Source organism: Bombyx mori, chromosome 1 (genome assembly GCF_030269925.1).
Source record: "Bombyx mori chromosome 1, ASM3026992v2".
Lineage (NCBI taxonomy): Eukaryota > Metazoa > Arthropoda > Insecta > Lepidoptera > Bombycidae > Bombyx > Bombyx mori.
Window position 1 is genome coordinate 3,672,121 of NC_085107.1, and position 24,591 is coordinate 3,696,711.

Sequence of the window (24,591 nt, forward strand, 5' to 3'; positions counted from 1 at the left end):
CTGGTTTGAGCCCCGAGACCTCACCTACACGCTAGGGTAACGCTGATATCGCCTCTCAAGGCCAACAGTATAGGAAGGAAAAAGAAGTACATATCTATACTAATATATTTATAAATCTACAGTGGTTTTTATGGATGTTCCGTTATAACTACTGAACCATGCATCCGAGTAACTTGAAACTTGGTATCCATGTATAAAATACATGTACTTAATGGATAGGCTAATATTTATATGAGTGTTGGACTCTCTAATTACAATGACAATAAATAATAATGTTAATATTAAATGCCCAGCGAAGCGGGCGAGTATGGTTAGTAAAACTATAAATGCTCCACTAACGTATGATATCATGCATTTTATTGATGATTTCTCCTTTACAGATCCCAATGTGGAGACAATCATGTGGTTTCGAAAGTTAAGAGCTTCGCGGCCCGTTCCTCAGAGGCCTGAGCTGGGTCCGGCCATCATTGTTGATGGAGCAATCGCCCATGTCGAGGATAGTATTATCGTCGCCAAAAGTAATTCAAGAAAGAGAGGCTTCATCGTGAGTACACCTTTATAATTAATGTTCTAAAACAGGGGCTCCCAAACTTAATTTGTCTACTGCCCACTCTGAGAATATATTACTTTTTAGCGCCTCCATTTTTTCCCTTACTTAAAAACCCACTATAGCGAAAGCTCAGTCGGTGTTTAAGAGTCCTCCTAGATGAAGTTACAAATCGCCTCCCAATCCTCTACATAATGCCCCCTTTTTTCTGGTCTCTTACCGCCCCCCTTTAGGCCTGCAGCGCCCACAAGGGGGCGTTATTGCCCACTTTGGGAAAGGCTGTACTAAGACATACGTACTTTTACATGAATTCTTCCATAATACTTCTTCATGAATATGGCGTTAAATACTTAACAACTAAATAAGGTTCAGAATTGAAAACGATCTTAAATGGCGGTTGTGATTTTCTGGAATCAATTTTAAACGAAGTAATGTTTTTCAAGAACGACAAATCGTTATGTAAGTCTTTAAAAACGATATTTAGTTTTTCTAGTCCAGCATCTTACAATGCATTGAAAGAACGTTTAGGCTTGAAATTGAATACTACCAAATTGGGGCGTTGTGAGGATTTTTTTACCGGGAAACATTTTGTAGACTGATAACTTACCTCGTGTAAAACTAGTATATGGCTTTGATAATTTATTCCCAAATAATAGAAGTTAGTCGTCGCAACAAAATCGAATGAATTATTATTATTATGTCAGTCTGGTGAGTGATGATTAAATCAATATTACTTATAGTAGCAGTATTCCTATGTAGGTTACTGCCTCCCTAATTTACAAATTAGGAACTTTATTGGACTCATATCATATTTCCAATACAGTTCAAATTTCGACCTTGAGTCTTGAAGTGAGCGGGCGATATTAACTTTGATATAATACGCATGAATGAACTTTTACAACTGTTTAAAATTAGTTCGAATATGATGAATAAATTCAGTGAAAAAGTTTATCAATTTCAAACGAATGCGCAGTATTACGTAAAATATTTCTCGATTGACATAACGTTGCTTTAAACTTGATAAAATATGTAAGTGTCGTTTAAAAATCCGCCCCTTAGTCAGGTAATGTCCACATTAATAGGTAGATGAACTTTATGAGGACACCTCACAAATAGCTGCAACCGAAGATCGCTTTTATTACACAAACGTAATAATATAACAGCCGACAGTTTACCTGCAGTATTTACATAGGACCCACAATCAAACTACACTCTCGTGTACTCACGTACAAGCATTTGGCAATAAATTGTGATAATTTCATTAAACGAACCTGCTGTGTGGTCAGAATTCAAGGCCTTGTTTTTTTTGTTACAATTATTATTATCCATTTTAATTTCATACTATAAATATTGCTAAAATGCGGAAAGGATGAATCGTGTAGAGATTTTATCACTTCATAACTAGTCTAATGTTGTTATATAGCCTTTGAAAAATTTTCGCACGACAATTCAATGTTACTATAATATTTGCATAGCCTTACAAATTAATTGTCAATTTTATTCGGTACTAGCGACCCGCCCTCGCTTCGCTTCGGAAACTGTAATTTATTATTGATTTCTCCACTATTTAATGGATGTTATTATACATATAAACCTTCCTCTTCAATCACTCTATCTAATAAAAAAAAAACGCATCAAAATCCATTGCATAGTTTTAAAGATTTAAGTATACATAGGGATATAGGGACAGAGAAAGTGACTTTGTTTTGTACTATGTAGTGATTTTTAAATAATGTCTTTTTAATTAACGTCTCCATGCTATCTATTTCTGGCGCAAATCAACCATGGATTCTACTTTAACGAATGCCATAGCCGTTATTGACATGAAATTGAGTCATTCCATAAGAGTAAGTACTCTGTGTAAGTGCTCTTCCTACCAAAAACTGTAGTATATGCGTCCTCATCATGTCCTCACTACTAGTATATTACCATGTTTTATCTACTTTCGGCGAGTTGTAGACATAATGAAAACTAATTATAGTCGTCTGCTATCACAAAAATAGTAGAGCATTCGAAACGGCAGAAATAATAAAACGAATATAACAAACACGAGATTAAATCGCACAAATAGTTTTAATTACAATAATATTATCAGTTAAGTTTACGCTTATTATCATAACAAGGCCAAAAGTATTTTAATTCGAATACTTGTTGCTTAAATAAAATTTCATGATGATATTTAGTTGCAAAAGTCACTGATAACTTATAGAGAGTTTTTTTTTAAATTAAATTCTTAGAAATTTTTAACATCTCGCTTTTTGAATTAGCTAATAAGGGCAGATGAGCTCACGGTCTGCCGAACGTTAATCAATTTCAAGACCCCGCTACCAGTGACACCTCTGCAGATGCCACTTTCCAACATGAGAAAAGACAAAAGGACGACACTATGAAAAGAAGAAGAACATGAGAGATTGATTGACCATTCTGTTACCCTACATGAAACAAATGTATTCTCAGAAGAAATAAACGGCATGGATAATCAGCCATACATAGCCATACTTAGTGTGTATATAGTTTAACTATTAGAGGAATTAGGGACATATGAATAAGTACTGGGAATTAAATAGCAGCAGTTGGAGGAACCAGATCTTCTGTAGAATCTTCATGGTTGGTGGGCTTCAGGGACTTAGCTGGACTGGGTTCCATTGGGGCTACGTTATAGAAAAAGATGCGTATCGCGCACATTTCGCTTCGTTTCGTTGCTCCGGCGATTTTTATCTATGCTAAAGACACCCATTAACCCACTGAGTTTCTCGCCGGATCTTCTCAGTGGGTCGCGATTCTGATCCGGTAGTAGATTCAGGGAAGCACTGCTGTTGCTAGGGCTAGTGTTAGCAATTCTATCAAGGTTCATGCGAAATTGGATAGCCCCTTAGACCAATCCATACCAACGTATAGGTAAAGAAAAAAAAACTATTGTTGTCGCCGGTGGATTAATAAGATAGACTAGATACTTCATTTCCAACGTTAGAAGATTCCTCAGCGCACGAACGGAAATACGAAATTTTCGTCCTGTCAAACAGATACATAGGTAATCTGTTACTTAAAAAAACGTTCTTGTTTTCTCTACCACGTTGACAATAAACAAACTTAAGAGGTTTTAGGTACAATTGGTTTTTAACTCGTGTATGTAATAAAAGTCCTCATTTTGTAAATTGCTCGTCACGATCGCGACGTTTAACAGCGAACGTGCTATTTAAAATTCGGTACAGTGTATGGCTTTTAGCGATATTTCAAGATCGTTACTGTTTTTATCTTGCTCTCCGGAAAATTGTATGTGAACTTTTCAAGTTTTCTTTGGCTGTACATCCGAAAAAATATCTATCTCACATTGAAGATGTTACCAATGAATCGGCTTCTGTTCTAAGAACAATATTTGCGCATCCCACTGTTAGATATGTGGTTATCTGCAAAAACTGTATAGACCTTTTAAGATCAAAATTTCAATTGTTTTTACCCTAATGCTCTTTCTATCAATCAATCATTACTTTAAGCATTACATTAAAGTGATGATGAACTTTTTAACGAAGCTTTTTAACTATCAAATATGATTAAATTTCACTTCACGAAATTTCTTTTAATAATCCCTCTTATAAATAGCTCTGCTGTTTATCTAAAGTACATTTTTCAAACTTCTTAATTATTTTTTATTTTGCTTAAATAATTGGATGTTCTCATGGTCCACCTGGTGTTTAATGATTACTGGAGCCCATAGACATCTATAACGTAAATGCCGCCAACCGCCTCGAGACATGAGTTCTAAGGTCTCTGTTTTTACATTACAAGGGCTGGCCCATACATGTTATATTAATACAGTAAAAAACAAAAGAACTTAGTTCTGGATCATTTTAGTTCATAGATTTAAAGAAATGATTATTACTAAGCCGGAATCGATATTTTCTTACCTTAACCATGAATAAGATGTATTTTACTTTTGGGTCCAATATTTAATTTACTGGTGCTAGGAGGTCTCGTGAGTCCACACAAGTAGCTACCACCACTCTGCCTATTTCTGCCGTGAAGCAGTAATGCGTTTCGGTTTGAAGGGTGGAACAGCCGTTGTAACTATACTGAGACCTTAGAACTCATATCTCAAGGTGGGTGGCGGCGTTTACGTTGTAGATGTCTATGGGCTCTGGTAATCACTTAATATCAGGTGGGCCGTGAGCTCGTCCAACCATCGAAGGAATAAAAAAATAAATTAACAATTTCTAGCAGTATAAATATATACAGTTGTATATAAATATATACAACGCATGACCAAATATGTAATTATAACTTCATTTCCTTATATATTTATATAATAATGCATAAATGCTATGTTAGTTAGAGTAAAAAGTAGATTAATATTTTTTTGTGGAATGCAAATTTTTCGTTAACATTATCCGTTCTCCATTCCGCTCTTAACTTTAACTAGACAGATTCATTCTAGAGCATAACAAGATGTTGTATCATTAACACAACATCCAATTAGAAACTGCTCGGTTTCTAAGTGTGGCCTCTAAAGGGTCGGTTACGTTTTAAAATATTATGAAACGGGGAACAGAGAATAAATTTATCTCCACTATCTAAACTAAGGTAAGATCGTGGTATTTTTTTCCTGTAGCTGGCCCCAGCAACATTAATTTTATTACCAACTTCTTACCCTATCTTTTCTACAGGAATGTCTTACTTTGTCGTAGTAAAATCAGTCAAAAAAACCTATGATACTTTATTTTTTCCTACATATGCTTATAGCCTTTAGAGGCTAGTTCAGCTCCTCCTTGACGTGTAGGTGAGCTCACGGGGTTCAGACCGGGAGTATTTCTAACACTGGCCCTAGCAAGAGCAGTGCTTCGCAGAATCTACCACCGGATTGAAAACGCGACCTACTGAGAAAATCCGGCTAGAAACTCACTATGGGTTAATTTACTCGTCGAGCCCTTCGTCGCAAGCGACTGGTTTGGCGAGGACGGTTACCGGTGCTTGAGGTACCTAAAAGCACCGTAAGCGGATCGGGAGGATCCGTAATTACGTTTTTCCTATGATTCTACCTGCTTTTGGAGGCTTATAGTAAACCATATCAATACTGTTTGAAATCTAAGACAAAACAGTGGTGATTATTTGTTTTTTGATTGCTAATTTATAAAGCATGTCAAATAAAGTGAACTGTTGAATCTGGACATGTAAATTATTGTGGTTGTGTTAAAAACAGTTTTGAAAGCGATTAGGAAACTTGCAAAGCATCGCTATTTCATTTTGCTTATGAATTTTTAATATGTTTATAATAAATTGGAACTTGAGTGAACATGAAAAAAAACCGTTAAGAGTATTCGTGAATAATTTAACGTAGGTAGCGTTGCTTATTACGTTTTGGAATTTTAGGGTTCCTTTTAAATTTATGCACGGTACACAGTATATGAAATATTTGAAAAGTATCGACAATATAAAAAAAAAAATTAATTGTTAAATACACTACTTGTGAACTGGTATACGGAGCATACGCTAACTGCGTATGCTGTAATGTAACAATAATTGTTTCAAACTTTCGTGACTTTCAATATTGTAGAAAAAAATAAATAGTCCGAAGCCAAGAAAACGAACCCTAACAAAGGAAAACAATATTTATTTTCTTATCCACCTACATATTTACAAATAGTTGGTGTTTTAGTTAGGTAGTTCATTTAACGCAGGTTTGGGATCTAAAGACAAGGTAGCTAGCGGACTAACCCAGGGTCATATCAGCCATAGTAAATTACGTTCAGTGCAAAAATAGTAATTTTGAGTTCTATTTTGGATTCGATATTTTTTTGGCAACATGTCAGTGACGTCATTGTGTACAGGTTTCATTGATTATCCAGTTTCCAGTGATGGCCCAACAAAATGGATTACTGTCACTATCATCGTTTTTGGTAACTATTCTTTTTCACTGGGTACAGCGCCCCTAGCGGCAGCCGTAAGCAAACGTTCCAACTCCATACAAATTTGAGTCAACTTTTACGCTATCGAGCTTATTAAAAAACTTGCACTAAGCACACTGGTATGAGGACTTAACAATGCATGTAATTTTTATGTTGACTCGCTGATCTTCACTGCAGTACAAATTTTCAAGCTACTTTGGTTTTTTAATATACAAAAACACATGAAATTAAATAATCTTACGCGCTGGGGTTCGGGATAAATAAAGTTCACACTGTAATTTGCACTTAGAGCGCTCACAGGACACTTTAAAATTCTCAATTCGCTTCTTCCGCTTCGCGTTTTGATCCCTTCGCTGTTTCGCTTCGATTAGTTCCGATCAGTAACTGACTGCGTGACATCTCTGCATTTAGAGTCGAGACGAAATCCCTAGAATTGTCGAGAATATTCTACAAAAGTCGAGTATTGTGTGTTTCCGCTATCTGACAATAGATGGCGTTGTACTTCTCGAGCGTTCTAGATGCTACTAGATCCTTCAATATTCGTTCGACTATTCGGCGATAGATGGCGTTACTCTTACCGGCGTAACAACAATAAAAACAATAATAACCAAGGTAAAGTTAAGCCGTAATAACAGTATGTTTAATCTACGTTTAATGAAATTTTTTAATATTATCCTTCTTCTGGGCTTCTAATAATAAATTTTACTACTGCAAGTTTCCGTTGTTCATTCTTCCACCACTTTACTCTTCGTCTACGACAAGTATATCAAAAAGCATTACATAAAACGTTAAAAGCCCATCAAGTTAACTCGTTTTAACATTGTCAATCAAGACGGCTACTTTTTTATTCATGAAAAAATTCAATAACATTTTTTACCGTTGCTAACTCAGATAGGTTTTTGTTTCTTGTAAATATGTAGGTAGTTTCAAATCATAAATTGGAGAAAAATTAGAGTTTTGAAACTAAAAAAAAAAAACGAATTAGCAAAAACTAATTTTGAGAAATCACAAGAGCCATAGTACCTAATGGAAACTAAAATTATAGTAAATCTATTTATTAAATTTGTGAGTCAGTGGAATTAGGAAAACAGAAAACCAATTTTAGCTGTGTGATATTTTGGTTGCAATATAAAAATTTGCAATAACTCCTGTACTGTTGTTTTTAAAAAAAATATATTAATTAATGTCTTTGAATATAAGCGTTGCCAAGCAAAAAAATTCGGTACATCTTTTAACCCCGAAAACTGACCTGTGACAAAACGCACTCTGTCTTTATAGTGTCGTCCTTGTTCTTTATGTCTTGTGACGGCCTCAATGTGGGCGTAATTGGCTTCGTGTGCCAGAAATTAAGACGGACCCTTAAATGCTTTAAGGGATTTATTGTTGGAGATTTAGAAGATTATCAAAGGCGTGAAAGAAGCCTTTCGATAAAAAGAAAAAATATACAAAAAAGTGAAGAATTAAATAACCTTTATCGCATGCTGGCATTCACTTCTTGATGTTTGGCTTTAGCGAATCGCGGCTACACTAAATGTACTTTAATGGTTTTAATTTCGTTTTTAATAAATTTTATTTTATAGTTCCGACGTATCGAATGCTTTTTGATGTATTTCAGAACGTAGCGTACGACTCAAATTTAAATGTAAATTGTTAATAGTATATGACGATACGACAATTATGTGCGTTTACCTGTCTGCATGTGCTTTATCATCATCATTTGAAGCATTACGTTATAATACTTCTACTGGTGTTAGGACCTCTTGTGAGTCCGTCCGCGCGGGTGGGTACCACCACCCTGCCTATTTCTGCCGTGAAGCAGTAATGTGTTTCGGTTTGAAGGGTGGGGCAGCCGTCGTTACTATACTTGAGACCTTAGAACTTGTATCTCAAGGTGGGTGGCGCATTTACGTTGTGAATGTCTATGGGCTCCAGTAACCACTTAACACCAGGTGGGCTGTGAGCTCGTCCACCCATCAAAGCAATAAAAAAAATACTTATTGTAAAAATGAATATTTAAAAGAAATCTAATACTTAAAACAAAAAGCTAATATTAAAAAAAAAAAGACATGCCCGCTGAGTTTCTTGCCAGTTCTTCTCAGGACGGAGGCTAGTTTTTATGAATTGGCGGTAGTTCTTTTTGACGTTCAACAAGTATGTACTTTCATTTATGTTGAAAAATTTTTTTTTTTGATTTGATTTGATTTGATTTAAGTCGCATTAGCGGCTAATGCCCTAGCCCGGCTAAAAATCTATACAGTCTAATCTATTAATGGTTTTTCTTCTTCAAGCTATCAACCCTAAATTCTTAGTGTCCTGTTCGACGCCGTTCAACCATCTGAGATTGGGCCTATGTCTATTTTTGCGGCTCTTCGGCTCTTCACCAGGGATTTGGGTACTTCTACCTCGACTGCTTACACCACAGGCCTTGCTCATTGCAGGCTTCCTATCTTTATGGTCTCTGTGTGCTCCAGCACAATATCTGTGCACACAATATATTACTAGTGGTAGGACCTCTTGTGAGTCCGCACGGGTAGGTACCACCACACTGCCTATTTCTGCTGTGAAGCAGTAATGCGTTTCGGTTCGAAGGGTGGGGCAGCTGTTGTAACTTAACTTGAGACCTTAAAACTTATATCTCAAGGTGGGTGGCGCATTTTCGTTGTGGATGACTATGGGCTCCAATAACCACTTAATACCAGGTGGGCTGTGAGCTCGTCCACCCATCAAAGCCATAAAAAAAAAAGAATAAATAACATAAATTAACAAACCTCATCAACATGCTTTTACAAGTAGCATTTTAAGTTCTTCACACTTTGCATACCTTCTTGTAATCCTTACATTTTTTTTTATTGCTTAGGAGGATGGATGAGCTCACAGCTCACCTGATATTAAGTGGTTACTGGAGCCCATAGACATCTACAACGTAAATGCGCCACCCACCTCGAGATATAAGTTCTAAGATCTCAGTATAGTTAAAACGGCTACCCCACCCTTCGAACCGAAACGCATTACTGCTTCACGGCGGAAATAGACGGGGTGGTGGTACCTACCCGTGCGGACTCCCAAGAGGTCCTACCACCAGTAGGAACCATATTCTGTTCAAAAGTTTTTTTTTGTTACAAAGCAACAAGTTCTAGTCAAGATATTATCGAACAACTTTCTCTGATCACGTTCAATATGAACGACGCTCTTATTATTTATTGTTTTATTAAAACGATTAACAGAACGTGTGTCACGTGGCGATGCACGAGTATCGATGCTCACATGAAATTAAATTGGAAATCACTTAAATTTGCTATTAATTTTGTACTAAATTAATTAGTAACGATTTAGCTTATTTCATTGATATTTGACTTTGATGAAAATTTACACGATTCGATTAATTTTGTCTTGATCGAAAACATTAAAGGCTTCGTCAAACAGAACGCGTACTTAGCGCCACGTACTTAACGTCGCGCTCTTCAAATTGACCAGATGAGTCTAACGCTCCTTGACGCAACGCATTCGCCAAATCATAGTGCCCTCGATAGCAGTGTGAAAATTTAAAAGTACTAAGAAATCGAGTGATTCAGATGTGGCATTGTATAAGCATGGGTATTTTCTAACTATTTATATCATTTTTTCGGGCATTATCTAGTATTTTAATACACATTCACTCGTACGCTAAAATTAAATTTGTAAAAAATTACAACGCCTGACGCCAAAGCGTCCTGACGCCGCGATATAGCGCTGCGTACTTATAGCGCTGGGGCTCTGTTTGACGGTATGTTACGATAAGCCTTTAAGCCTTCGTCAAACAGAACGCGTAATTAGCGCGCGTCAGAGCGCTAAACTAACGCCACGCTATGACGCCGAGATGTGTCGTACTACTATGATAATATACTGTGAAACAGAGCGCCAGCGTTAGGAGTATGCGACGCTCTGTCGCGGCGTTAAGACGCTTTGACGTCAGGCATCGTAATTTTTTACAAATTTTATTTTAGCGTCCGAGTGAATGTGTATTAAAATACTGGATAATGCCCGAAAATTTTATAGAATTAGTTAGAAAATACCCATGCTTATACAATGCCACATCTGAATCTCTCGACATCTTAATACTTTTAAATTTTCACACTGCTATCGAAAGGTTTTATGATTTGGCGAATGCGTTGCGTCAAGGAGCGTTGGACTCATCTAGTCAATTTATGTGACATGAAAAGAACGCGACGTTAAAACGCAGAGCTAAGTACGCGTTCTGTTTGACGAAGCCTTAAGGTTCATTAGCAACGAGTTGTCTCGCGCTGTCGGAACCTCAAGTTCTACTTATATGACCTTCAGCCAAACCGGCATGCGATGACGAAGAAAATACAGAAGTAACTACTTTGCCTATAAACGGCATACCCAGTGTACCTTTAATTCTCAATCCACGGACCTCGAATTCACAAACATGATAGGAAGGTTGACGGCGGAGAATAGCACTATGTCGAGTTGCACCTTTTCCGTACCGTGTAAAGGAGCAGACGTTATTGGCATTATCTTGCCTGGTAAACTAAAAGAGCTCGTGAGGTGGTCACAAGTTTTTTTTTTGCTTAGATGGGTGGACGAGCTCACAGCCCACCTGGTGTTAAGTGGTTACTGGAGTCCATAAACCTCTACAACGTAAATTCGCCACCCACTTTGAGACACAAGTTCAAAGGTTTCAAATATAGTTACAACGACTGCCCCACCCTTCAAACCGAAACGCATTACTGCTTCACGGCAGAAATAAGCAGGGTGGTGGGACCTACCCGCGCGGACTCACAAGATGTCCTACCACCAGTAATTACGCAAATTATAATTTTTCGGGTTTGATTTTTTATACACGATGTTATTCCTTCACCGTAGAAGTCAATCGTGAACGGCCGTCTGGTGTTGTGGTAACTGACATGGTCACTACACAAGGGGGTCGCGGGTTCGAATCCCGCCAAGGGAAGATATTTGTATGATAAATATAAATGTCTTTTCCAGGGTTATGGATGTATATTAAATATATGTATGTGTATAATAAAAATCTTACATTTATTTCCGTTATCTGGTACCTGTAACACAAGTTCTTTACGAACTTATCACGGTACCAGTTAACGTGGCGTGATTGTTAGTAAATATTTATATTTATATTTTTTTTTTTTTTTTTTTTTTTTTTTTTTTTTTTTTTTTTTTTTTTTTTTTTTTTTTTTTTTTTATTGCCTTTGTAGGCAGACGGGCATACGGCCCACCTGATGGTGAGTGGTTACCGTCGCCCATGGACTTCAGCAATGCCAGGGGCAGAGCCAAGCCGCTGCCTACCGCTTAATACTCTCCATAAGCCTCGTTTGAAGAAGGACATGTCATAGCGCTCGGGAAACACCGTGGAGGGGAGCTCATTCCATAGCCGGATGGTACGTGGCAAAAAAGATCTCTGGAAACGCACTGTGGATGACCGCAGTGGCTCCAGGTAGTATGGATGAACTCTACTCCGGTGGCGGGCGGTGCGATGGTAAAAACGAGATGCTGGTATCATCTCGAACAATTCCTCAGAGCACTCCCCATGGAACATACGGTACAAAATACAGAGGGAACCGAAGTCCCTCCGCAGACCCAGAGGCTCCAAACGGGCTATTATATTTATATATTTATTCAGTACGTATTTTATTAGAAAAATTAGTACCCGCCTGAGATTCGAACACCGGTGCATCGCTCGACACGAATGCACCGGACGTCTTATCCTTTAGGCCACGACGACTTCAAAGCTTCAAACTTCAAAGCTTATTATGGCTCTAAGCAAATCGTTTCGATATCTGTTCGAAGGATCGTTTCCTTTTTTCAGTCAAATCACAACTCGAGTCTTACAGTCAGTACGTGCCGAATAATTTTTCTTACTTCTTTCTTCTTAATATAATATTTCTTTTTTGTTTTTTTTATATTTCGTTCAGGTTTTGAATAAACACTGAAATTTTTTATTTATTAAAGTACTCGCAAAGTAAATGGCGACTAGTTATTGTTCGTTCATTTCTTCCTAATATAACTAATAATTTAATTTTTATTTCATTTTGAATGAACACTTTTAACTATTAATTTATTGTTTTCTGTCTGTCGGTGTATATGTAATTAAATAGCTTCTTTAGCTTTTAGATGACAATAAATATTACATCATTATATGAGTTCTAAAGACGGTTATAATATAATGCGGTTAGATTTCAACCAACTACGAAATTCCTGAGAGGTAGACCCTCATTTGAAGGCCATCATCAGGATTGGGCCCCGGCATCGGATGGCCCTCTCGGGAACATAATAAATTATGTTATCAGGAGTTTAATTAAACTTCTTCAAATAAATCTCGGGTTGATTCGGTAGTGTAAACAGGACTTGTTTTTGTTATCAATGTGTGTGATGTTATACGGTTTGGTAATAACCTTTGGGTTCGGTTCTCAGACTAATTTATCTTGTGCTCCAGTTTGGAATGTTTGGTCCGAGTATCTATACATTTTATAGTTGGATATTTTTAGGTGTACATGCATTATAGGAAATGACTTATATATTTTTTATTGCTTAGGTGGGTGGACGAGCTCACAGCCCACCTGGTGTTTAGTGGTTACTGGAGCCTGTAGACATCTAGGACGTAATTGCGCCACCCACCTTGAGATATAAGTTCTAAGGTCTCAAGTAGAGTTACAACGGCTGCCCCACCCTTCAAATCGAAACGCATTACTGCTTCACGGCAGAAATAGGCAGGGTGGTGGTACCTAGCCACGCGGACTCACAAGAGGTCCTACTTAAGGATAGCCGGTATTTTCGAGCAGCTGCTAATTAATCTTATCATTTTCTTGTAGAAATTGTATGTCTTAAAGTTATCAAACTTGGGTATTGGTGCTATGCAACTTTGTATTGGCTAAGCAATAAAATATAAACTGCCAATTTAAGTATCTTCAGATATCCTATCCGAAATTTCATACAGGTGAAATTACAAAAGACTCCAAGTAATTAATTAAAATAAAGACAACACACTGAAAGTACTTTTTTTTCAAATCAGGACTGGATGTGGACTCTTAGTGGAAGGAATCAACAGCAGCACGAAACGCCAGATCCCGGCGGAGAACTCCAGACAATGCTTCCCAGTACGACTGATATGCTGAATTCGGGGGAAGTATGCTTCCTAGCCGAGAGCCCGTTCAGGATACTGAGGGTAAGACATTTTTCAATTAACTAGCTATGTCAAAGTTGGTTTCACATCATAAAGCATGGACAGTGGACAGGCTGAGATGATGATGATGATGATGATGATGATAATATGAATAATAAGAATATGAGAATTAATGATTTACTATAAAACTGAGACTTAGAACTTATATCTCAAGATGGCCGGGGGCATTTATGTTGTTGATGTCTATGGGCCCTGGCTGAGTGCTATGAGCTCGTCCACCTACCTAAGCGATAAAAAAACAAAGATATCGGTATGTTATACCAATACCAATTCTTTGAAACCATTATACTTATTCTCTTATACGATTAGAACATTTAGTTAGCACATGGTAATTAAGAAAAAAATCATTATACGTATAAGGGCATGGACAACACAAAGCCATAAATGAAAAATAAACACACAATTTTAATGTATCGCTTTGTACATAAGGACTGTCGAAATTTTTGATATTTACTTTTAAATTAAACTCAGAAGAGAAGGATTGGCATGCATCAAATGACATAAGATTGCTTTTCTAACAAGAAGGCTCTGCATGTGTCGATACGACAAAATCGGAGTGTACGTATTATTATAATGTAATGTTTTCTAATACTCGGATGAAAGATAAACCGAAGCTTTATAATGGGTATAAATATTATACACTAATAAAATCGATTGCATACTTAAAATCATAATAATGGATTGGCAAACACTCTATTTACAATACTACAAACCATACATTGATATAATCGGCCGTAGTTATTCATAACACATACAAATTTAACAAAAGCTTTTTACCGTATTAGAAGTTAGACAAATTTTTGAAAAAAAAAATTTTTAGTATCAACGATTTAAGGTTAATTTGTAAGCAAATTTAATTCTCATTCTTATTTAGTTTATTCTAAGTAAAAGCTACTTACTTAATGTCAAGTTAATATCCAGTTTTACAGCTCAAAATGTATCTATGAAATGATAATATTAATACCATTAATATTACTATTAACACGTTGTTTGATGGAGTTGAGAAACAATATACACTTGACTTTGATAATACGCCTAAGACTTTTTCTTCTAATGAGGTCGAAAGCTCATAACACAATAGTCTATTCCGAAGATATCGGCATTAGACGTAGCATTCACCCGTAATAGCATTCACTCACTTATAATCCGACCGGACTCCTAGGTTCCTAAGTCACTTCATCCTACTTAAAGTACTGGAAGTGAATGATATTGTAGGCCTGCACACGGGAAATCTCCTCGTTCCTGCTGCTAAGCAATGACACGTTTCAGTTGGAAGGGTACAACAGGCGTTGCACCAAAAAATAAACGTCACGGTTTTGGACCAATACAATAGACATTTGAATATTATACCTCGTGATGAGAGACAAATTAATTTTTAACAATAAAAACGAATATGTTAAAATTTTACATTTGGAAGCTCAAATTAATTAGAAGAACGTACCATTTGGGTCCAATTATGAAAATCCCCACTAAAGTGGGATTAGCTCTTGTTTGGGATCCCATTGCCACTTATGCACAATTAATGAACTGAGACAAGCGTAGGTGATCTGATAATCATGAAAATTTTCCACGCACACTTCTTAAGTACAAGCCAACTCAAATTTAGGTCTCTATGTATTCAACTTCAATTATCTTACGCATTACCAAATACTCTGGCTTAATTAATTCTAGTTGTGTGTAATTTTTTTTTGTAATAAAGTACTGCAATTTAATCTCTCCACGAACTAGGTAGGTAATGAGGGAAAAGCAAACAAAAAATAATGGTTATATCATGTTATAGATACGCTAGATGAAAGCGTATTTGTCGCCCTGATAAAAGCTTTATCAACAACTGGACGTGCAAATGTAGGGAAGTTTTCAGTCGTATCGTGAAAAATGTGGTTATTTAGGCGCTCTCAAACTGCTCCAAATCTTCCTGTGGCCGCCTGTAAACTAAATCAGGTAAGTTTTACTGTACTAGGTGGTTTTGCTTTTTTTAGTTTTTTTAATTCGTAATTTTATAGTTGGAACTCGGTGTGATTTTACGAAATAGTGTGCTCGGTAAATTTTCGCACAGTTAATTGTGTAAAATCTCTGAAAATTTATGTAGCAAAATAGTTTCGAAAAATGTGTCTGGTGTATGTTAAATGGAACCTTCTAAATACCGTGGTTGATCGGAGTCAGTGAACATAAAAGCAACCATTTTTATTAATTTCGATCTAGATAATTTATCTTGACCAACTCTTTGGACCTGTGTATTAGTAAAACAAAAAACTATAAAACAATATTGAAATAACGCTTTACTCTATCGAAATAGTAGGGTTGTGTGTGCTGTATTTGAGAACTCCGTTCTGGCTGTTTTCCAAATTGACTGAATCTAGTGGAAATTGCAGTTGCCTGTTCGCCAATGATATAAATTCATTATTTTGTGAGAACGAGTTATTATTACGTATTCGACGTATTTAGTATGGCTAACCTCGTTCGTATTCGAAGTCTCCACTTAAAATGAAAATCATTGCCTGTTGATGTAATCAATAGATAGTGATCTAAAAAGTCAGTTGAACAAAAATTCTGGTTCGAAACACATTCGCGCTTAGCTATCTTAACAATACAATATAATAAAGGAAATTATGTGTAAAAAGGGAATTTCACTGACAAATTCACGCATCTCTAAACGTTTTTCCATATACAAGGTCCTTGTCCTACGATCTGCATACTCAGCATCCAATCGATCAATGACTTTTGACATTCACAAGTTTAGTTCTGAAGAGTTTGGATATACTCATACTAACCCATTTACATCGCTTTATCGAGAAGGTTGAGTTTTTCAAGAACACCTTTTCTGTAATACAAACCAAATAATATGTCGTCGACTCTTTTGAGTTACGGATCGATTACAATCTCATCCTTTTGATGTTTGATAGTTATAGTCTATTTTTTTTGCTGCTTCAGCTGCCACAAGAAACCTGTAATCATTCAATATTTTTAGCGAAGTTATTATTTATGTGCAGTGATGTGATGAATGTTTTGATTTAATTAAAATAGGTGACTGATATTTTTAGTTGGATGGAAAATATATAATTAAAAATTATAGATGTCGCCGTCAAAATGTCTGTCACGAAGATCGACAAGAAAACGAATTGAGACCCCGCGGTACAATGATCGGGTTTTTAACAATTATTCATCTTACGTTACTGTTAGGCATTGCTGAGCCGGTAACCGTTTCCAAGCCTCGTTATTTTTGTTATCTTTTTTATTTATTTTTTGTACTTAATTTGTGTTTGGAATAAATGTTTATTATTATTATTATTATTATTATTATCTATCATACAAATCCAACGAAACTATAGAGAGTTATTCCACATAACTTCATTCGGTGTAATAATTTTAATTTGAAGGATGTTCCTGAATGTTTTAAAACTTACGTTTAGCTAACAATACCGCATAAGCCATATGCTCTTTTAACATTATTATGCTCATTTTGAAGAGTACACAAAACTGTATATACTGGAATTTGTCACATATATTATCTCATGTGCCCATTAATGGCTGAGTGTATCGTAAACGTATTTTATTAACGAATTTGACCTACGCAACATGGTTAGTTAATATCTTTACTGCGGAACAAGTCCATATCGGCCGGCCACGGTACTTTCAGATGGTTTAGACGAAGAAAACGATGTCCCTCTCGCTTGTGCGGACCGATTATTTTAGGTATTTGTAAGAGTTAGACACTGACAACTATATACTATAAATTGTATACAGTATGTTCGCGCAAAGTTACAGCATTTGAACTACCCTAGTGTTGGTGGGTCGAGAAAGACTTGCCTCGCACTGGTGGAACTATCGTTGGGGGCGAATTTCGAATCACCGCCGCACCAGATGAAGGTTTATGATTTTAATTGCTACAGCCAAGATGCTAAACGATAAAATTCAACTTACAAATTCATTTCAAAGATAAAACTAAATGTTAGATTATATTTTGCATACTCTGGTATCGGACCGAAGGAAATTTTATCCAATCGAAGATCTAAGGTCTATGGCAGCGGTCGGGGAACTGTTTTAATTATTACTCCAAAATATTCTTTGTAACTTGATATTACCCCATGGCGAAGAACACAAAAAAACGAATTCGCTTCTTTTTAGCATCTTTCATATTATAGCCCCCAATAAAATACCTGGGTCAATCACGTGAAGTTTGTGTTTCCAAATAATTTGTTCTATCTCATTCTCTCGCCGGCTGAATCCTATACATTTATGTGTTTGTGCCTCTATGGACTTATTTTTTCGTTTCGTTTCATTTCGTTTCATCGAGTTTGAAATCACAACGATTCTAAAGAAGTTTCACTTCAATATATACTTTTTACTTACAAAAGTTTCATTTTTACCCCCCAAAATGTCATTTTACCCCATTTGGGGTAATTTACCCCGGTTCCCCGACCGCTGGTCTATGGTGAGCGTTGACTATCAACAACGATAATTAATTATAATCGATAATCTCATGTGTCTATTAAAAGAATGTGCATACTTAAAAAAACATAATAAACATTATTAATATAACTATTCGGCCCTTATTTACGCACTTTTGGATCTAAGGCTTGCTAATAGAGGTTGATCGCTGAGGTTGATCTTTAGAACGACTCTTTCGCTTCGTTAAATAGAAGCAAACCCAAAGACTATATGAACAATTAAAAAACCCTGTATTTTCTTTTTGCGTTTCTTCACCAGATTTTCTCTGAATATGAGGTCATTCAGTCTGACTCCGTTAGCTCGAGAAAACCGGTGTAATAAGCAAGGGTTCACGTTCAAGGTAATTGTATTAAATCCGTAACCGTCGGCTGTATTGCCACGGTTTGCACGTAATTGTAAAGAATATGCCCTTAAGAAAAGGCATCCGCAATCTTTGAGAGTTGCACAAACTAAATTTAATTCTTAAAGTCCTTAAATTGTTATCTACAAGTTGATTAAGGATCAACATGAAAATCCTTAAATTTCAAAGGACATAATTAATAATGTAAGCTTATGGAAAAATAACGTTGCCTGAAAGATTGTTACAAAGTACAAATTCCTTTTATTAAATCAATCAGAAATTGTTTTGTTCAAAACGTTTTAGTTTAGTTTTAAGCAGAGAGCTTTTAAAGATGAAAGTCTTCGGTGGTATAGTGATTCTCTTTGTCTTCAACGACTTGAGTGCTTAATTGTATTTGAATAATAGCGATACCCCGAATTTCCAGATAGCTAGCTTCGTCAAAACACGGCAACATTCCCGTTCTCTACATTCAGTTGGAGTCATGCGGTCGTTGTTGATGCCCGCGTCCCAGCCACATAAATAATCTCGGGTCAAGTCGATTTATCACACTGCTCGAAGTCATGACATTTTGTGGAACAACGGGCCTATCTTAAATATAATCTCTAAAAGTGTCCGTTATGGGTTCGTTCAATCAATCGAGACGTTTGAAAAATTTGCAAAATTTAAAAAGTGGCGCGATGAAACTTCCCCGTCATTGGTCTAAGATGTTGGGACTTGTGAACATCAGTAAAGCGACTATTGAGGAATTATTTCAGGTCAGTATTTGGAAGAATAATAAAAAAAAATCTCATTCGTTAATTTAGAACTATGACACGTCAAATGCAGACTTATTAATGATAATGATTTTAAAATGAGTAGTTTCAAATTATCTTTTTACACAAATTATATTTAATCATATTTTATTAAAGAACCAAAACAAATTAATGACTACCGTTAAGCCCAGGCCATGGCGGGTAGATCCCTGAAAGACATTATGAAATTGCTCACATACCCCAAGAAACGTCCATCGTGGAGGGTTAATTGGATAGTCCATTCTTAGAATTGTTGGAATTTTGTTAAATATTTTTATGTATCACAATGCTGATGCCACTTTTGTAACATAAGTACTCTCTACTTATTTTCGAAATATCACAATAAGTACAAAGATTAATTAGACAAAGTTTTAATTTTTTTCAAAATAACATAGGCTTCATGAATGATATTTTAATTAATAAAAATTATTAGTTTACCTAAAAATGGTCAAAGACAAAACAGTTAAACCCAATTTTATTTTATATTCGTCAACTGATTATTTTTGTCTACTAACGAGGTTTATTTAGTATTAACCAAACAGAAAAAAAAAACAAAAAGAAATAGAAACGTTATTTTTACTACATTTGCAAGTTAAATGTCAATCACTAAAAAATAAGTAAAAGCGAACACATAAAATGGATCTAAAATCTTGAGACGTCAATCATCATGATCGGATTCGATCATTAGACGGATGGAAAACAAAACTATACGGGAAATTTTCGATCGGTGCACTGTATGCTCTTATCGAAAAGTCAAGCGAATCAAGAAATGTTTATTTGTTTTGTACTGAATTGGTAGAAGAGATCACGACTCTCTTGGTGACTTACCAGGGCTTATAAGCATCACAATGCTCACCTTAATGACTGTCTTGTCATTCACACACCATGTCCGTTTGCCGATTTCTGCCGGCACGGCTCCGATACCAACGAGTTTACAATAAATAAGTCTTATTCAAAGTCATATCACGTCATGACATATACCTGTCGCATTCTGAAAATAACGAGACTTCAGAAAAAGAAAATAAGAAAAAGTATAAAGCCTCAGTCTTTATTATTCCATTAACATATGACTCTACGAAAGGCTTTGCTCGTTCACTACCTAATTTGATAATTTGGTATCTGTTTGAAAATACTACGGCAAACCTTCAGAAGTTTACGAACTCTTCATGGTTATAAAAAGCCTATTCATTATTTCGGTGGCGTTACAGAAGTTCCAAGTTAATGAGATTTCACCGTATCTGTCGGAGGACATAAATAGGTAGGTTTTATTATTATAACATTTCTTTTATATCCCGACGAGCAAACGACCTTCGTGGTGAATTTTTATCAATAGCTATGGGCATCAGCAATGCAAAGGACTTAGCAGAGCCATTGACAACCGCTTAGGGCTATTAGCTATTAAAATTGCTGTTTATTATTCAGAAAGTTAGCCATTATTTATAAATATATTTTTTTTGCTATGAATGAAAATAACCACCCATATTATCGACGGATCTCTGCCAGCGGAATGGTATTTTTTCAAAGACCTTCTTGTAGAAATCATTTTTACGGTAGCAAACACAGAAGCATTTTGTATTGAATTTTTTGCTGTCAAGAAGCCTTGTCCAACCTTTGGAACAAGTAGCTGTCAGCTTAAGGTCTAGTGAGTACAGTGGATGCCACAAAACTTCCAATCCTAGGTCTGGTAGCTCAGAAATCTGTTGTGCAGTATGAGATCAAACGTTGTCGTGTAGTAGCAGCTAGGACGACCGATTAACCAAGCCAATTCCTCACAGTACACTTCCACAGTAATGCTGGTGACATTTGTTATTTTATTTTTTTTGCTCAGTAGGAAATCGCCGGACTCCCACTCTCCACTGGGGATGGTGGGCGGGGTATGTCGGAGTCGAACCGACTAAAACTTCCTATCGCTCAACAACCCACGTCCGAACCTCTCATGAGACAGAACTCATGAAAAGGCAAAGGGGGGAGAGTGAAGCGCTTAGTGCGGAGCACAACTCTCCCATCCCCCTCGGGACGCCGGACCGGTCGTCAGCGCCACGACCACCAGCCCTCTAGGTCGGCAGGCTGTCCGAAGCCCGCCTAGATGGCGCCGGTTAGAGTTAGTTATTCTAAGGAATACCCCACTGGGTCAGAACCAGCGTGGGTCGAGGATAGCCAGCCTTCCATCACCCGGATGCTCTTGCATAAAATGCGTGCAGAGCAGCTTGCACGTCGTCTTTTTAGGCCCCCTTCGCCGGGCCCCAGACCGACATATGAAGGGGACCCGAAACACTTAGAGGGCTTGGGCGTGATCCACCTCCCTGACCCCCGCTCGACGGTGGCGGGCTTGTGCGTCTGACACGCGCCCCGCCGCCTCCTTCTGCGAGATGGTACACTCGCAGAAGTCGAGCATCGCCTTCCACGACTCGTCGTTGTCGAGCATCGATGCCACAACACTCGGCAACGACAAGTCGTTTCCTGATTTTGCGACGAGGACACGGCGCCACCCCTCCCATGCGGGGCAGGCAACGAGCTTGCGCTTCGCCGTGTCCAAGTCGCAACCACAATGGTGGCACTCTGCCGTCTCCTCGGCTCCGATCCGGTGCAGGAAATCACCGAAGCAACCATGCCCAGTGAGCACCTGCGTGAGCCGGAAAGTGAGGCGTCCTCTGTCACGATTCACCCAATCCACAAGGACCGGGCGAACCGCCTCGACGGTCCTACGACCAGCCGAAGGATCAGCCAGCTGCCTGGACCAAGACTCCAGCACGGAAGTGATATTTGGTAAGAATTTATAATTAATTATTCCGGCACTAGATCACTAATCAAAGTCCATGGCATTTTTAGGCATAAGCTTAGGTGTATGGCGTTGCCTAGGTGCTGAATTAGGGTCTAGTCATGATGATTGCTTAAGATTATCAAAAAGAATCCATTTTTCATCGCAAGTAATCATCATCATCATCATCATCAACAGCCCACAGACGTCCACTGCTGGACATAGGCCTCTCCCAATCCACACCACTGAGCACGGTCTGCGGCTCTCCTCATCCACTTCTTGCCGGCCACCGTGCGGAGGTCATCGCACCACCTAGCCAAGGGGCGTCCCACGTTACGTCTTCCGCTGCGCGGTCTCCACTCGAGGACCCGTCTGCTCCAGCGATCGTCAGTCCTACGGCATATATGGCCAGCCCACTGCCACTTCAGCTTGCTGACTCTTTGAGCTATGTCGATGACTTTAGTTCTCTGTCGAATAATCTCATTCCGTATTTTATCCTTCAGAGAAACTCCGAGCATGGCTCTTTCCATGGCTCGCTGAGCGACTTTGAGCTGACGGACCAACCGTACTGTGAGTGTCCATGTTTCGGCTCCGTAAGTCATTACCGGTAGGACGCACTGGTTAAAAACTTTCGTTTTCAGGCACTGTGGGATGTGCGATGAAAAGATTCCACGTAGTTTGCCGAACGCCGCCCAGCCCAGTTGGATCCTTCTCTTGATTTCCCTCTCCAAGCTGTGTTTACCCATCTGCAGCGTCTGCCCAAGGTATAAATATTCATCAACAGCTTCAAGCGGGCAGCCCTTCACGACGATCGGACCCGGGCTAATGTAACAATTGAACATCACTTTGGTTTTATCCATGTTCATCGCAAGTAATAATACAGCTTAAAATTCCTTCGTTTCTATGTCTGTTAAACAACGCAACGTATGCTCCGTAACGCGTTTGTCGCTCTGGCGACCGTTCAGTTCATGCGGTACCCACATATCACGTTTTGCATTGCCAATTTGACGCAAATGGACCAATGTTGTTTTGATGCTAACGTTGCATGCAGTTGCTAATTCAGCGATAGCTTGAATATCGTCAGCTTCAGCTGTTGCTAACTCAGCGATAGCTTGAGTATCGTCAGCTTCAGCTGTTGCTAACTCAGCGATAGCTTGAGTATCGTCAGCTTCTACTATCATCTTTAATTCGTCATTGTTGACATTAGTTTTCGAACAACCAATAACGAGTAGTGCTTCCGTTTTTAGTGTTCTCTTCGTACACTTCATTAATGTTGTAAGGCGTTGCAAGTGCGATATTGCTGCCGCAACGGAACTCGTGTTCCATAATTACACTTATTTTTATCGAGTCCATATTGATGAAAGAGATACAAATGTAATCAAAACGAAACACTAATCAATAAATAAATCACTAAATTTCAAAACAGATTTACCTTTTTTTACGTAATTAAAATTCATTTTTGCTTATAAGGTATGGCGAGCCACATATACCTACTACCTATATATTACGTTCCAAAGAGACAGTATTGTATTAGGCATTATTTTCACATAATATAATTTTCTTATTTGAGCGATTATTTTCTTCGATTTTCGCTAATCGGTGGCACAGTTACAGTATTTTTGTAATTTAATATCGCGTTCATAATTATCATTTTATTATTTTCGACATTTCAAATATTTTATAGATTTATTGGTCGCGGACGACGGTCAATCGTAATTATCCATAACGAGATCTATATGAATGTTAATATTAAAAACAATCTTAGAAATATTCTTAGCAGCAACCTCCGGTAGCGGTAGTTTTCACTTCGATATGAGAACCACGTTGGGAACCAATATAAGTTTATGTCAACTTTTATACTTAAAGCCAAAGGTGACCGGCGATGTCATTTGCGTTAAATTAAATTCAAAAGTAACCGACGCGTAGTTTTGTTTCGTTACTTATAAAAGTATAGTACTACATCGTGAAAAAAATTATTCATCATCTTTTAACGTACTCATTCAAGCCTTTAAGTAAATTAAACAAATTAGTTTTTTTTTTGCGTTTATAATATGCGGCCCTCTTAATGTTGAGTGGTTAAAGTCACTCATGAACTCAATGCTGCCTACCACTAAATAGTATCCGCAAACTTTGTTTGAAAAAGACTTGACATAGAGCTTAGGAAACACCGAGGAGGGAAGTTTATTCCAAAGTCGATTGGACACGGTAAAAAAGAGCTTTGATAACGCACTGTCGATGAACGCAGCGGTTAGAGGTAGTGTGGATAAACTCTGCCCTGGTAACGAGCGGTACGATGGTAACAATGAGACGACGAATCAAGATGATCATCTTACACAAATTCCTCTGAGCAGTCCCCAACAAAAATACGATACAAAACACAGTGAGAACCAAAGTTTCTCCGTGGACTTAGAGGTTCCTAATGATCCGTGAGAATTACCACCATCTGAACAACCCTCTTCAGTGTGAATTCAAATAGAATTAATACTCCACACGAGGTCGGACTTGTGTTTTATAAAGAAAAAAATCTTTGTCCGGGAGTAAAGTACCGCTTTAGAAGAACTCACAGAATTTCTTACTCCAACTTGGCTTTGCCCTCCCTCCAAACGAC

General features: G+C 37.6%; 1 protein-coding gene across 4 annotated transcripts in view; it reads left to right on the forward strand.

Moving 5' to 3' along the window:
• The first annotated feature begins 398 nt into the window (after positions 1-398).
• LOC101744290 (transient receptor potential cation channel subfamily A member 1) overlaps positions 399-24,591 on the forward strand; it is a 62,838-nt gene continuing 38,645 nt past the window's right edge. For 2 of the 4 annotated variants that reach the window (XM_021352274.3, XM_062670945.1), the window contains exon 1: positions 18,921-19,189. In XM_021352274.3, the coding sequence (XP_021207949.1) occupies positions 19,052-19,189 (138 nt within the window). In that variant the 5' untranslated portion in view covers positions 18,921-19,051. 4 annotated transcript variants of the gene reach the window in all.